The 15971-nt window shown below is 46.5% G+C and overlaps 1 protein-coding gene across 1 annotated transcript; it reads left to right on the plus strand.

The window, feature by feature from the left end:
• The first annotated feature begins 39 nt into the window (after positions 1–39).
• On the plus strand, positions 40–15511 carry IDH3G (isocitrate dehydrogenase (NAD(+)) 3 non-catalytic subunit gamma). The gene is made up of 14 exons (XM_040405736.1): positions 40–176; positions 1583–1621; positions 5253–5264; positions 5779–5876; positions 5955–6070; positions 6148–6208; positions 8675–8807; positions 8964–9097; positions 9175–9277; positions 10254–10400; positions 10501–10595; positions 10882–10942; positions 12630–12736; positions 15237–15511. Exons 1-13 carry the CDS (start codon positions 99–101, stop codon positions 12729–12731), a joined length of 1179 nt encoding a protein of 392 aa, XP_040261670.1. The 5' UTR covers positions 40–98; the 3' UTR covers positions 12732–12736; positions 15237–15511.
• Positions 15512–15971: the final 460 nt, after the last annotated feature.

Consider the following 15971-nt stretch of genomic DNA (forward strand, 5'->3'; position numbering starts at 1 on the left):
ATGCGCATTGTTTGCGGCGAAGGTTTTGATGGAGTAGGCTTTTGGGCATGCGCACATCGCGTAACTGACTGTCAGCCTGCGACATTCACGCCTCCAAAATGGCAGCCGGCAGGGTGTTCGCAGCTTCCAGGGTCCTGCTGTCGGCTGTTCCGGGGAAAGCTGGAATCAGGCAGCAGGTAGTGACTGCTTTCCATATGTTGCAGGCTGAACTGTTGTGTGTTTTCAATGTCGGAGCCATCAGTGTAGCCCTGCTGGGTGTAAGTGACCTTCACACTGGATGTGACAGTCCTCAAAATCGTGGAATCCCAACCTGCACGCTAAAGATGTTGCAAAACTACAACTCCCAGCATGCCCTGACAGCCTGCTGCTGCCCAGTGGGCTACCTCAGTTTGCAACTGGCGGTCAGGGCATGCTGGGAATTGTAGTTTTGCACTAGCTTGTGAGCTTTACACATCCTTTAACCCTTCCCAAACTGGCGGAGCAGTGAGAGGACCCCGGAAGAAGATTTGGTAAAATTCAGCGAATTCCGTACGCTTAGTAGAGCCAAGGTTCCGGATGATTGGAAATTCTGGACCATTGAACGGTCCGATATATACATGCAGCCATGTTGGCCCTGGCACTGATGCCGGCATGTATACGTCGGGCACTAACCTACACCAGGGACCCAGAGTTGTCACAACCTCACTGCCTAATTTTTAGGTAAGTTCATGGAACTAAAGGGGTTGCCCTAGAGCAGGGGGTCAGCAACCTTCGGCACTCCAGCTGTTGTGTAACTACAATTCCCAACATGCTCCATTCATTTCTGAGAGAGTAGAGGATGTATGCATGTTGGGAGTTGTAGTTTCGCAACAGCTGGAGTGTCGGTGGTTGCCTACCCCTGTCCTAGAGTGACAACTGATCACCTATCTACAGGAGAGGGTGTAAGTGCCTGATCAGTGGGGGTCTGATTGCTGGGACCCCCATTGATTACACGTAAACACGTGTCCTCTGTCTCTGTGCGACCGGTGAAGCATCATGGGACTGATGGAGATGGCCTGTAGTCCGCTGTCCTAGCGTAACCCAACCATCGCTCCCTTCAGACTTATGATCAGTGGGGGTCCCAGCAGTCACACCCCCACTGTCGATCAGACTAGAGGATAAGCATTCTTCATGGGAAAACCCTTTTAAATTGTTTTGACTCAAGCCAGAATCGGCAGGTTCCTGCACCCCGCGGTGCCTGATGAAAGGGACCTCATTGTATTTGTAGCAGGTACTAGTCTTCTGGTAGAGCATGACCATTCCTTTCAGACCTGACTGTGAGTTCCTCAAAGCGAAGCCTGGTTATAAAAATCCCTCATTGATTTCCAGGCCTTCTGTATCATGATCAGCTGCTTCCATATAGGAGATCACTAGAGCTTCTGGCCATGGATGAGGATGCCTAGAAGGTCCTGATGGTTGGTGTTGGACCGATGTCCCACCACCTACATGCTGGTGAAACGTCTAGCCTTGTTTAGCCAACCTTCATGGGAAGCTTACTGTTTAATATATGTCCCATCAAACCTTGTCCTAACAGATCTGTATTTCTTGGATCCATCCTTTTTAGGTGTTGCCTGCTTCATGGACTCAACGCAGGGATTCATCGGTAAGTGATGAGTTTGCATGCTCCGCCATTTCTATTGCTGGGACTCATGTCCAAAATAAGACCCAAAGTTAAACACTGTAGAACCACCTTAGAAGATGCAGTTAGACCATGGCTTGAGTTTGCTTCAGTCCAACATGGAGTCTTCTAGAACCATCCAGACTCTGCTAGGTTCTCCTACTGCTATCAGGAAAATCTGGATTAGAATGTAACTGAGGAACTCATATGAGTGATTATCTGGAAGGAATACCAACAGGTTAGACTATGAATACCTGATAGGTGCAGGTCCTGTTGGGAGAACTTGGGTCACTTCTTTCCAAAACTGTCTAAGTTTAGACCCCTGTTCTCCCGATAGGTTCCACTCCGAAAGGTGGGATCCTTGCCTACCAGACATTGGTATAGGAACTCCCCTTTAAGTATACCAGCCCATGGCAACCAATCTGAAGACAGTTTTGGCTTCCAGATCTGTTCTGGAAGAATAAAGGCTAGATCTATTTGGTTGCTATGAGTCTGTTTCAATGTTTGACCCATCACCCAAGTCACTGAAGTGGTCTGCCCGTTGTATTAACATCTGTAGCATGGTCTCCAGCTGTTAGAAAACTACAACTCTCAGCATGCTAAGAGTTCTAGTTTGGACTACAGCTGGAGAGGTGCAGGTTGGAGATCACTGATCTACGGCTCAACTTGCCCTTCTCTATATTCATTTCTCTTGTTTTGAAACCCGGGCCTATTAACGTAGAGAACTGATGTGAGTCTTCTATACAGTGGACGGAGTGTAGTTCAAATCGGCAGGGATGTGGGGTGTTGGACCGCCACTGATCAGGCATTGGTGGCCTATCCTATCATAAAAGCTCTGGACAACCCCTTTAATGAGCACCTGTTAACCAGAAAGAGCACCCATTAGGTTGCCTAATAACACTTCCCAAACTGGTCCAATGAGTGGTCAGAGGGAGTCCTGATCGGACGGCCATTGATGCAGCATACACAATCTCCCTTGCGTATTTCTGGCCAGGGGGGGGTCTCTTCATAGGTTCTTTGGCTGCTGGGAGCCTCTTCCTTTTGCCCTTATCTCACCCCTCCAATCAGTGCCTTATGGAGTCATTCAGTGGAGGCTATTGCACCCACCAGGTCAGGGTCACTTAGTTTATCATCTCGATTGTCTGTCTCTGTGATAGATCCTCTTGAGCGGCCTTAAAGGGGTCATCCAGGACTAGAAAGATGGTGTTTTCTAACAAAAAGCCCAACACCTTTGTGTGGTATTGCAGCTCCGTTCCTTTCACCCCAGTGAAGCGGTACCAAACACTACCTGAACAAAGGGATGGGTCATTGCAATTCAACATGCCTGATCCTTCTCCTATGTCAGGAGCTCTTCATAAACATTAGAACGGTGACAGGTCCTGCCGAAAACTGCAGGTTCGTCCAACAATAGCCTAATATATAGAGGGGCCTCGCACTCTGGGATCAGTGTCGGACTGGGGTGCCTTGGGCCCACCAGTTGAATTGATTCTGGGGGCCCACCGTACAGCTACCATAAATGCAGTGGTGTAGCGTGGGTTGCCAGCACCCGGGGCAAGCCAAGTATTGCGCCCCCACCTGTGGCCACGCCACTTTTTACAGATCATGTAGTAGATATCACCCGCAGTCCTATGTAACACCACAGATAACACGGGGATATCTCTCTGTGTACAGATAATGTGGTAGATGGGTGTGAGCCCCCAGAATTCAGAACACGCACAGTGTGACCTGAAGTCTGGGGCCAAATTCTATATCTACCCCCCCCCCCCCCCCTTATCACTACAGAACATACAGGGTAATACAGCGACCCATATGTACCTCTTACATCCAGTGATGTCTCCTCTGATGTAGATGTTCTCTTTCCTCATCTTCTCCTTTCAGACCAGAGCACCATTTTTCAGACATTTCTCGTCTCTGCAGTTTGACAAATAAAAAAATCTTAGTTTACTACTTTTCCATCATCCTACCACCCCCAATACTCTGCCTGCTGTGCTCCCCAATACTATGCTGTAGAAACAGATAAACCCCCTGATAACAGTAGTACCATGCAGATAGTGCCCTTTAATAATTATTGGCACACAGTGCCCTAAAATAACTGCGCCCAGAAAATAGTGCCCCTGACACTAATGGTGTAAACATAACGTCCCCCAAAAATAATTGTGTTAAGCTGATACTGTGCCAAGGTGCCCCCACAGCAATAGTGCTCCCAAAAGTCCCACCAATAGTAATAATTCTCTGCTAGAGCACACATGGTAGTAATAGTGCTCCTACAGTGCCCCCAACATGTCCCCACTGTGCCCCAGAAGTAATAATGCTCCCATAATGCCCATACTAGTAATCATGTTCCCCATAGACCCCCAGTAGTAAAAAAGCCCACCATAATGCCCCCCCAGTAGTAGTAATTCTCCTTATAATGTGACAGTACAAAAATACCCCCTTATAATGTGTGCCAGTGCAAAAAATACCCCATTTTAATGGCTCCAGTTGAGCCCCCTAATGTGCCAGTATAAAATACCCCTATATAGTGTCCCCAGTAAATGCCCCCATAGTGCCTCCCATAATGTACCAGTACAAAATGCCCCATATATAGTGCCCCAGTAGATGCCATCAGTGCCCCCCATATAAAGTATAAAATACCCCCCCGTAGATGACGCCATAGTACTCCTCTCCCCCTTCCCCATAGTACCCACCATAATGTGTCCCAGTATAAAATGCCCCTATACAGAGCCCCCCCATATAAAATACCCCTTTTTTGTGGCCTCAGTTGATGTGCCAGTAAGAAGTGCCCCCCAATAGATGACCCCCAATCATGTGCCAGTAAAAAGTGCCCCCCACAGCGCTCCTCTCCTGTATTGTGCCATATAAAAAATAAATAAACACCTATACTTACCTCTATCAGGCTGGCAGCGATGCAGGCCTCTTCCGGCCTGTGTCCCGCGCTGTACGGCTCAGGCGGCGCGATGACGTCTGAGTCTGCAGGCTGTGCCCTGCCGCTACACACTGCTTGCTGGTTCGGGGGGCCCACCGAGGATTTCCCCGGCTCCCCGGTGGGCCAGTCCGAGCCTGGCTAGGATGTCGGATAGGGACCCACATCCATCTCTAGAACGGAGCCCCCTAAAGTGAACGAGTGTGCACTGCGAAAGCGCGGCCACCCTCCATTCATTCCTCCGACTCGGCTATTTCCGGAACTGCCATAGAAGTCAATGGACAGCAGGCTGCACATGTGCGGTGCGCTCTCCTTCGCTTTAAGGGCTCCGTTGTAGAGATAGGTGCAGATCCCAGAGGTGGGACCTGCACCTATTGGACATTGGTGACATATCCTAGCGGATATGTCACCAGTGTGTGAGTTGGGCCAACCCCTTTAAAGCTAAGTATGAACTTTGAAGGTAAAATCCAGAAGATCAGGTTGATGGAGTCTGTGATCTGACGACCACCACTGATCTCCAGAATGAAGGGCTATGTAGAATAATCAAACCCATATAGTGGAACAGGGATTTTTTGGGGTGTAGGGGTTATGTTCCTCAGAATCTTTTGTTCATTTGGCGCACAAGGGTTAATCCATTCAACGACGTCCGCTTCTACACGTCTCTGACTTTCCCTTTTTTTCCTCTCTTAACAGCAGCACATGATAGTAAGTATGCGTCTTTGAGCATTGTGTGTTTTTTCGTGTGCTTTTTTTATTTCTTTTGCATTTCCAATCTTCCATAACATTGCATCATGTTCTGACCTGATCCTTCGCTAGGCATGAATCTTCCCTTTTCTAACAGCACTGTCTTCGATGTGAGCAATCACAATAATCATCGGTAGTGGTGGCTATGATTATGATTAGAAGAATCCAGAATTAGAAGAAGGGTCTGCATTAATGCAGAAACTGCGCCACTCTTGTTCATAGGCCATTTCCAGTATTGCAGCTCAGTTCCATTCTGTTGAAGTTGCGGTACCAGAAACAGCCCATGGACATGAATGGCACTTTCCAAAAAATAAATAAAATTGTAGCCCTTCTTTCAAATTTTGGACATCCCCTTTTAATTTTTAGTATATACCTGGCTGATAGAGATTTGGCAGTGATGGCTTTGGCTGACTGGTGTGTTGACTGTTCCCATCATCACTCCAAAGTCTAACATCTTACTTGTGCCTGGTTCTAGCCTCCACCTGCAAAGTATGGAGGAAGGCATACCGTGACTATGATCCCTGGGGATGGCATTGGTCCAGAACTTGCCCTACATGTGAAGGAGGTTTTCAGGTGAGGCCCAATCCTGGCAGAGGAGATCAGTGGTTCCTGGTTCTACTGGTGATACATGGTACGTGTGTACTCTTACAGACATGCCTGTGTGCCAGTGGATTTCGAGGTGGTGAACGTGAACTCCACAGCTACCGATGAAGGAGACATTCAGAACGCCATAACCGCCATCCGAAGGAACAGGGTGGCTCTTAAAGGTATTGAGCGGATGTATAGGCTGGTAGAGTTATGACCAGTGCTAAAAATGATTGTGCCTTCCTGTTTATATCACCAGGTAACATCGAGACAAACCATAACATGCCACCATCTCACCGGTCTCGGAATAATTTGCTTCGGTAAGTTATTATATATAGGTATAGAAACTGGTGAGATCTTTTCACAATGGGCCTATACAGTTGCAAGAAAAAGTATGTGAACCCTTTGGAATGATATGGATTTCTGCACAAATTGGTCATAAAATGTGATCTGATCTTCATCTAAGTCACAACAATAGACAATCACAGTCTGCTTAAACTAATAACACACAAAGAATTAAATGTTACCATGTTTTTATTGAACACACCATGTAAACATTCACAGTGCAGGTGGAAAAAGTATGTGAACCCCTAGACGAATGACATCTCCAAGAGCTAATTGGAGTGAGGTGTCAGCCAACTGGAGTCCAATCAATGAGATGAGATTCGAGGTGTTGGTTACAGCTGCCCTATAAAAAACACACACCAGTTCTGGGTTTGCTTTTCACAAGAAGCATTGCCTGATGTGAATGATGCCTCGCACAAAAGAGCTCTCAGAAGACCTACGATTAAGAATTGTTGACTTGCATAAAGCTGGAAAGGGTTATAAAAGTATCTCCAAAAGCCTTGCTGTTCATCAGTCCACGGTAAGACAAATTGTCTATAAATGGAGAAAGTTCAGCACTGCTGCTACTCTCCCTAGGAATGGCCGTCCTGTAAAGATGACTGCAAGAGCACAGCGCAGACTGCTCAATGAGGTGAAGAAGAATCCTAGAGTGTCAGCTAAAGACTTACAAAAGTCTCTGGCATATGCTAACATCCCTGATAGCGAATCTACGATACGTAAAAAACTAAACAAGAATGGATTTCATGGGAGGATACCACAGAGGAAGCCACTGCTGTCCGAAAAGAACATTGCTGCACGTTTACAGTTTGCACAAGAGCACCTGGATGTTCCACAGCAGTACTGGCAGAATATTCTGTGGACAGATGAAACCAAAGTTGAGTTGTTTGGAAGAAACACCCAACACTATGTGTGGAGAAAAAGAGGCACAGCACACCAACATCAAAACCTCATCCCAACTGTGAAGTATGGTGGTGGGGGGATCATGGTTTGGGGCTGCTTTTCTGCGTCAGGGCCTGGACGGATTGCTATCATCGAAGGAAAAATGAATTCCCAAGTTTATCAAGACATTTTGCAGGAGAACTTAAGGCCATCTGTCCACCAGCTGAAGCTCAACAGAAGATGGGTGTTGCAACAGGACAACGACCCAAAGCATAGAAGTGAATCAACAACAGAATGGCTTAAACAGAAGAAAATACGCCTCCTGGAGTGGCCCAGTCAGAGTCCTGACCTCAACCCCATTGAGATGCTGTGGCATGACCTCAAGAAAGCGATTTACACCGGACATCCCAAGAATATTGCTGAACTGAAACAGTTCTGTAAAGAGGAATGGTCAAGAATTACTCCTGACCGTTGTGCACGTCTGATCTGCAACTACAGGAAACGTTTGGTTGAAGTTATTGATGCCAAAGGAGGTTCAACCAGTTATTAAATCCAAGGGTTCACATACTTTTTCCACCTACACTTTGAATGTTTACATGGTGTGTTCAATAAAAACATGGTAACATTTAATGCTTTGTGTGTTATTAGTTTAAGCAGACTGTGATTGTCTATTGTTGTGACTTAGATGAAGATCAGATCACATTTTATGACCAATTTGTGCAGAAATCCATATCATTCCAAAGGGTTCACATACTTTTTCTTCCAACTGTAGGTGTAGACATTGCCCCAGAACATACTTGGATGACAGTCTCAGTCTTTGGATATTTGGGCTTTTTTGGATTTTTTTACATGGCTATATATTTGGACTATGCTCCCATTTAGAAAGGGGTTTTCTTCTCGTCTTTGACAGTTACAGAGGGGAAAACGGCCCACATACACGGCTCTGTAAATTTAGTCTCTAGTGGGCTACCATAATGTTGCTGCAGAGTCTGTGTAGTTCATGTACATATCTGCAGCTTCCCACATTGAACCCACGGCACGCCACTGTTTGCTCTTTCCCTCCCTTCTCTTAGTGTTAGAATAGCAGCAGGGAGGGGGAGGAGGATGTACATCGCAGATCAGAGTGTGGAGAGAGGGGAAAGCCTCCAAGGAGGACACCGGCACATCGGCTGTTGGGAAGAAAGTACACTCAAGGCAGTTTGCAGGAGTAGAATCACATAGGCTTTCTACAAGTGTAGAGAAAAAGGACAGCACCCAGGTCCGACTCCCAGGGAGAAGAGATCCCTTATGAGCTGTAGAAGGGGAAATCAGTCAGGTGGCGCTGATGCATGAGAGCTAGTCATGGATGCACAGATCCAGCATGCATTGCTTGGAGGGACATGTCCACATGAAAAAAAGTCAGAAGCTAAGAGCAGGTTGCAAACTGAAACTGGGGCTGAAAATGCATAAAAAAAATGAAGATTTTAAAATAAAACTCAATGCTTTTTAACTCAAGGTAATCAGTCATGTTGAAGGTGTCCACAGCCTCTATATAACAATGTCATTTGTCTTTTGCTTCTCAGTACCAGCTTAGATCTTTACGCTAATGTTATCCACTGTCAGAGCTTGCCTGGTGTGCAGACCCGCCATAAGGACATCGACATCCTAATTGTGCGGGAGAATACGGAGGGAGAGTACAGCAGCCTGGAACATGAGGTGAGACATTGACGGGAGATTTAAGACTGAACGAGAGATGACAGTTGTGCTTCCATTGAGGTGAAGAGACAACCAAAAAACTCCACAAACCAAGATGCTCATGAAACCTTGTGCCACCTGTAGATGTTTTTATACATTATTCTATTTGCCTTGTAGAGTGTGTCCGGCGTGGTGGAGAGTCTGAAGATCATCACACGGACTAACTCCCTGCGCATTGCAGAATACGCTTTCAAACTGGCACGAGAGAACGGAAGGAAGAAGATCACGGCTGTGCACAAGGCCAACATTATGTAGGTCATAGTAACGTTGGCGGGCAGGCCTCGTTCCACATGCTGGTTCATTTTGACTTATTGAATGTCTTCTACAGGAAACTTGCGGACGGACTGTTCCTTCAATGCTGCAAGGAGGTCGCTTCTGGTTACCCAGATATTACTTTTGAGAGTATGATTGTAGACAACACCACAATGCAGGTAAAGTAAACACAGGGTAGTCAATGAGTTTTGTGGATTGTCCCAGGACAGGAGGATATGTGTGATCGGTGGGGATCCATCAGCTGTATATCAGTGTTCGGCTATCTCCAGCAGTCCCATAAGAGAGAGAATGGAGGCGCAGGACACATGGTAGACATTTGCTCTATTTGGGGAACTCAGACGCTGAGAAACCCATTTTTGTGATTGCTGGGGGTCCCAGCAGTTGGCGCTTCACCAATCAGTCTGCGTACATTTTATATATTGGAACAACCCCTTTAAAGGGAACTGTAGGAAGGGTTTATCTACATTTTAGGGGCCAGTTTCAGACAAGCATGTTCACTGCGTGAATTCCCATAGTGAACTCTGCTCCTTGGACCGGACCGCCCAGCATTATAATGATTTTATAATGCTTTGTGTCTCTGTCTGACCTCCACTGTAATCATTTATGCTCGCATAATGCCATCAGTACAATTCTTTAGTGTTGAGGTTGGGCAGAGACACACAACATTATAAATCATTACAGTCGAGGTTGGGCAGAGACGCACAGCATTATAAATCATTACAGTCAAGGTTGGGCAGAGACACACAGCATTATAAATCATTACAGTCAAGGTTGGGCAGAGACACACAGCATTATAGATCATTACAGTCGAGGTTGGGCAGAGACACACAGCATTATAAATCATTACAGTCAAGGTTGGGCAGACACGCACAACATTATAAATCCTTACAGTCGAGGTTGGGCAGAGACACACAGCATTATAAATCATTACAGACAAGGTTGGGCAGACACGCACAACATTATAAATCCTTACAGTCGAGGTTGGGCAGAGACACACAGCATTATAAATCATTACAGTCGAGGTTGGGCAGAGACACACAGCATTATTAATTATTCTAAAGCTAGTATGGGAATTCACGCCCCTATACTGAGCATGTTTCATGCTTACTGTTCCTGTACATCTATTTTTTGCAGCTTGTGTCCAACCCCCAGCAGTTTGATGTTATGGTGATGCCTAACCTGTATGGGAACGTAATTAATAATGTCTGTGCGGGACTCGTCGGTGGCCCTGGCCTTGTACCTGGAGCTAACTATGGAAACGTGTATGCTGTATTTGAAACGGTAAGACAGGATTTCTTTCTTACTAATTGCCTATCAAAGAAATATCCCTCTTTGTGCAATACGCAGCATAACCAATATTTCTGAATCCCTCCTCTTACAGGCGACCAGAAACACCGGGAAAAGTATAGCCAACAAGAACATTGCAAACCCTACAGCGATGCTCCTGGCCAGCTGCATGATGTTAGACCATCTAAAGTACGGCCTGCTATTCACTAATCATTCCACCTTCTAGACCAGGCATCCTCAACCTGCGGCCCTTCAGCTGTTGTGAAACTACAACTCCTACAATGCCCTGCTGTAGGCTGATACCTGTAGGCTGTTCGGGCATGCTGGGAGTTGTAGTTTTGCAACAGCTGGAGGGCCGCAGTTTGAGGATGCCTGTTCTATACCTTGCCTGCTTCCCCTGTATATACTGGATACACCGCTCTGTCCCACTGTGAGCATATATTGGGTAATGAAGCTGCTCTTTTTCTTTTGGCAGGTTGCACACTTACGCTGCCTCCATTCGTAAAGCTATTCTGGGCAGTATGAATGAACATCGGGTAAGTCCCTCAGATGTCTGATCTCTGCTTGGTTCTGTGGTGACAGCGGGACCTCTTTGAGACAGACCATCCTGTGGTGGGGACACCACTTTGCCCCTACATCTGACCACATTGGTATTGCATGAGGTCTGAACTACAACATACCAGTGATGCCACCAGCTGCTTATACAATGGTTTAGGGTACATACTGGCAGACTCTATTTTATGGATGTCCATACACACATGAGTACATATAGACATTCCAGAGGAGCTCTTCCTTAAAATGTAACCAAAAAATATAAGCTTTTGAGTTGCCTTTCACTGTCGATGTGTGGAAAACCCCATTTATAGAGGACCTTTCATTACAATAAAAAATCTAAACTAACTATACAGACATGTAGAGCGGCGCCCAGGGATCTCCCTGCACTTACTATTATCCCTGGGCGCCGCGTTCTCCCGGTATAGGCTCCGGTATCTTCAGATTTTCAGCTCAACCGGGAGGAGCCTGCTCTTGTTCTCCTGGGCGTCTCCTCCAATCGCAGCGCTCAGCTCATAGCCTGGGAGAAAAAAACCTCTCGGGCTATGAGCTGAGCGCTGCGATTGGCCAGCACTACAGCCTGGGAGGAGACGCCCAGGAGAACAAGAGCAGGCTCCTCCCGGTTGAGCCGAAAATCTGAAGATACCGGAGCCTATACCGGGAGAACGGAGCGGCGCCCAGGGATAATAGTAAGTGCAGGGAGATCCCTGGGCGCCGCTCTACATATCCTGATAGTTAGTTTAAATTTTTTATCGTAATGAAAGGTCCTCTAAAAGTAAACAGCTGCCATTACAGCTCCCTTGTGGATAGTCACTTAGCTTTTACATTCTGTAGCATTATAGGACCACATCAATCAGACCTCTGCTGACCTCCCTCCTCAGCCACTTACCCCCTATCGTGTGGATATGGATGTTTCCTATTGGACAACCCATTCAAACTTCTCTCCAGTGTGAAGAATAGGTGTCCAGATGGTGGGACCACCACCAGTCACAAGAACACAGATGCTGTGTTGCCTCGATTCAACGGTATGGGACTATCCGAGATAGCCAAGATGAATAGAGCGGCAGCTGCTCCATTCATATGGAGATCCAGGACCAGTGATGGCCAGTTCGCATTGTTCGCCTGCGAACACATGCGAGCTGCCACCTTGACTTACAAGTCCGGCGAGGCACAGGTAAGCCCTTACCTGTGCTGGGAGCCGGTCTGAAACAAATGCCGTCACCGGGAGCAGGCAGTTCCGAGAACAGCCCGATGAAGGCCCCCGGCGGCTGCTCTCGGAACTGCCTGCTCCCGGTGACTGCATTTGTTTCAGACCGGCTCGCGGCACAAGCACAGGTAAGGGCTTACCTGTGCATCGCCGGACTTGTGAGTCAAGATGGCAGCCCGCACGTGTTCGCGGGTGAACACTGCGAACTGGCCATCGCTGTCCAGGACCCCTGTTTTTGTGATCCCACCACACAGGTGCTTATCCTCTATCCTGTATGGATATACACTTCTTTTTTTTTACACGAAGGGATTTTCAGGATCCATTTCTATAGTATTTGATTTCCTCGCTCCTGCCCTGCAGTGATAGGTTGACTAGTTCACCAGAAATGGAACCTCCATATAATGTGGACCAACATCTCCGTACTGTCATGGTGACTGATGACGTGGTACTTTTTTCCCCTGCAGATGCACACTCCAGATATAGGGGGTCAGGGTACCACCTCCGAAGTGGTGCAGTCCATTTGCAGGCAGATTATTATAAAGAATGGACGTGCAGTGACCATATGACAGAGGTAAGATAACAGTTTATGTATTTATAAAGAAAGTGAGACGTATCAGTGGTGCCACTAGCTTGCTATACAATGGTTTAGGTTACGAAATGGCAGCCTCTATTTTTTTGCAGTTGAACTGAATCACCTTTGAAAGGGACCTTCACATTTATCCAAAAAGCCTCTTAAAGGAATATGTCCATCTTGTGCATTTATGGTACGTCCACAAGATATTCCATAAATGTCTAATTGGTGAAGGAGGCAATCAATAAAAGGGTATTCCCAGTTTAGCCTGTGGTATGCAGGCGGCAAGAGTTACTGAAACAGCCGAGCGTGCCATGCAATGCCGTTCTGTGTTTCCCATTTACATCTATTGGAGTAACTGAAAGGGCACAGCCCGCCCAGCTGGTTCCATAGGCCCAGCTACCGAATAGGACAGGATGGAAATACTCATTGGAGATTGGAAGAACACATGTAGTTTGTTTTTCTGAGTCAAAGTATAAATGGGCAGGAAGGAGAAGTCTTGGAAACCATTACTTGCTTGGCTAAAAAAAAAATACCACAAAAATGGCACAAGGACTTCTTCACACACACATAGCGGATCATGGTTTGGGGTATTATTTGCCTTTACAAAAAAGAAAAAAAAGCGATTTTTTTTTTTTTTTTCCATGTTACATGCGATAATTTTTTTATTTTATTTTTTATAAATATTTTTTTATTTGTTCACATATCTTTGACTTTTTTTTTCCAGGAGTTTATTTTTTATCCTTCTAGAGAAGCATATGGTAAGACACCTGAAAGTAATCCGTCATAGCCAAAGCATAATGCCATAGACCCCCAAAAAAAAACACTGCTTGAAGAAAAAAAAAAAAGAGTAATGGGCTTCAGAATTCCCAGAGCGAATATCTGGAGGTGCTGTTTAAGGCCCCTTTTACAGGAAAGATACGGATTGGCTCCGGATGCGTCCAGTGAAACTCGCACTATTTTGCAAGCAAGTTTAGTCACTTTTGTCTGTGATTACGTTCAGTTGTAAAAAACTGAAGGTTTACAAACCACATCTCCTAGCAACCATCAGTGAAATTCGTTGTGCGTCCGGATGCAATGCGTTTTTCACTGAAGCCCCATTCACTTTTATGGGGCCAGGGCTGCGTGAAAAACGCAGAATATAGAACATGCTGAGATTTTTACGCGACGCAGAACTGAAATGAATGGGTCAGGATTCAGCGCGAGTGCTGTACGTTTGCGGCAGGCATTGCACCCGCGCGGAAAACTCGCTCATGTGAAAGGGGCCTAAAAGAAATAAAACTGCAACAGTCGGCAAAAACGGTGAATCCAAAGGAAAGCTGATCCAGGAGGTTGCGAAATGACAGCCGCCATTGTCACCAGCCTTAGGGTGTGTTTTATAGAGGAGCGAATCGCTTCTAATGAAATAAATGGGTTTAAATTCAGCCGCCTGGAGCACCAAGAGGCTGGCCCCACGGCTCAAGAGACTCGGCTCGCTCCTTCCCATTGATGCCATTGTTCTGATGAGTATCGATGCACATAATCTGCTGCTGCTGCTACCTGAGCAGATGAAACACAGAGAGAGAATGCACCAAACAGAAATGCTACTGACTATACTGGGAAGTCATAAATGCAGGTATTAAAAGCTGAGACTTTCGCCAATATATTCCAGTCAGGAAAATATCGGAGCCCATCATGCACCACGTCACGGTCACTCAGCATGGCAGAGGGTCCTAACCACTGCTCTAACTATGGTGTGAACAAGGTCTGAGGGTGATGTAATCCAGCTTCCACACAACCGCCCAGCACATGGTCTCATATGGGTGTGGCTCACAGTATGGCTTTGTTCACATTGCACCAGTATTCTTGCTGGGCGGTTGTGTGGAAGCTGGGCTGTGAGCTGGATTACATCACCCTCAGACCTTGTTCACACCATAGTTAGAGCAGTGGTTAGGACCCTCTGCCATGCTGAGTGACCGTGACGTGGTGCATGATGGGCTCCGATATTTTCCTGACTGGAATATATTGGCGAAAGTCTCAGCTTTTAATACCTGCATTTATGACTTCCCAGTATAGTCAGTAGCATATCTGTTTGGTGCATTCTCTCTCTGTGTTTCATATGATTATTTGCTACATTCTGTGTAGTTTGCTTTTGTGGTGCATGTGGACGGCGCCGACATCCTCCATTGTATGCATATTTTGCTGGGGATAGTCGATTACTGCGGTCCACATGCGGTGGGGCTGCTCCCCCAATGAAAGACATGCCACAGTGTTAGGGGCTGAGCAGCTCCTCCAGAATTGCCACTATATTTCTGTGTTTCTGCTACCTGAGCAGTGCAGATAGAAACTGCGCATGCGCCACTGACGTCTGAGTACACCCAGAAATCTGTGCACGGCTGCTGGCACAGGACTGGCAGCAGTATAGCGGCAATGTGAACGAGCTCTTAGGGTTATAATGGCATATAATAGAGTCCACTGTCGCGTCCATGGAAAGATTCACATGACACTTTTATGTTTGCAGGATACTGACCTTACGAAGCTAACCATGTGTGTTCCGCGCTCCGCGACTCCTCCGCCATCGCCTGCTCCTTACAGCCCTCCGCTCCTCTGTTACGTAAAGTTTTTAGGTGTGAACACTCCTGTATTATTGTCTTTGACCCTGGACCTCTCTGTAGCTGATTGGCTTCAGTACACTACGCTCTGCGTGCAGCTATCTGTCCGTGTGTCTGTCCGTCAGGTCACAGTATGTGTAAGCTCTGATTTCTCATCCTAAAATAAAGAGATTAATAAACCAGATGCTGCGTGCGGCCAATTTGTAAGAAGGAATCTATCTTTCTGTATGGCGTTGTCTTGTAGAACAGTACAGTCCTGTGGCGTCTTTCTTATTATGGGATTTCAACGATGGAATGTTTCTTGCAGAAACAGCGCCACTGTTGCCCACTGGCTGTGTTTGGCATTGCAGTTCAGTCTTAAAGAGCAGTGCATTGCCAGAGCCCAGATTATACAGGGCATCTGTCAGCAGTTTTGTCAACGTGTTACATGTGCACTTGGCAGGTGAAGGCATCTGTGTTGGTCCCATGTTCATATGAGAAAAATGAAGTTGTAATATATGCAAATGAGCCTCTAGGAGCAACGGGGGCGTTGCCATTACACCTAGAGGCTCTACACCAGGGATGGCCAACCTGTTGCAAAACTACAACTTCCAGCATGCCCACACAGCCTACAGCAGGGCATGGTGGGAGTAGTAGTTTTACAA

The sequence above is a fragment of the Bufo bufo genome, chromosome 8 (genome assembly GCF_905171765.1).
Source record: "Bufo bufo chromosome 8, aBufBuf1.1, whole genome shotgun sequence".
In the NCBI taxonomy this organism is placed as follows: Eukaryota; Metazoa; Chordata; class Amphibia; order Anura; family Bufonidae; genus Bufo; species Bufo bufo.

Excerpts from the sequence above, each read along its gene's own strand:
- IDH3G (XM_040405736.1), top strand. The coding sequence starts at position 99 with ATGGCAGCCGGCAGGGTGTTCGCAGCTTCCAGGGTCCTGCTGTCGGCT. Across the intron at positions 5,877-5,954 it reads CATGTGAAGGAGGTTTTCAG|ACATGCCTGTGTGCCAGTGG; the intron begins GTGAGGCCCAAT and ends GTACTCTTACAG. Across the intron at positions 6,209-8,674 it reads TCTCGGAATAATTTGCTTCG|TACCAGCTTAGATCTTTACG; the intron begins GTAAGTTATTAT and ends TTTGCTTCTCAG.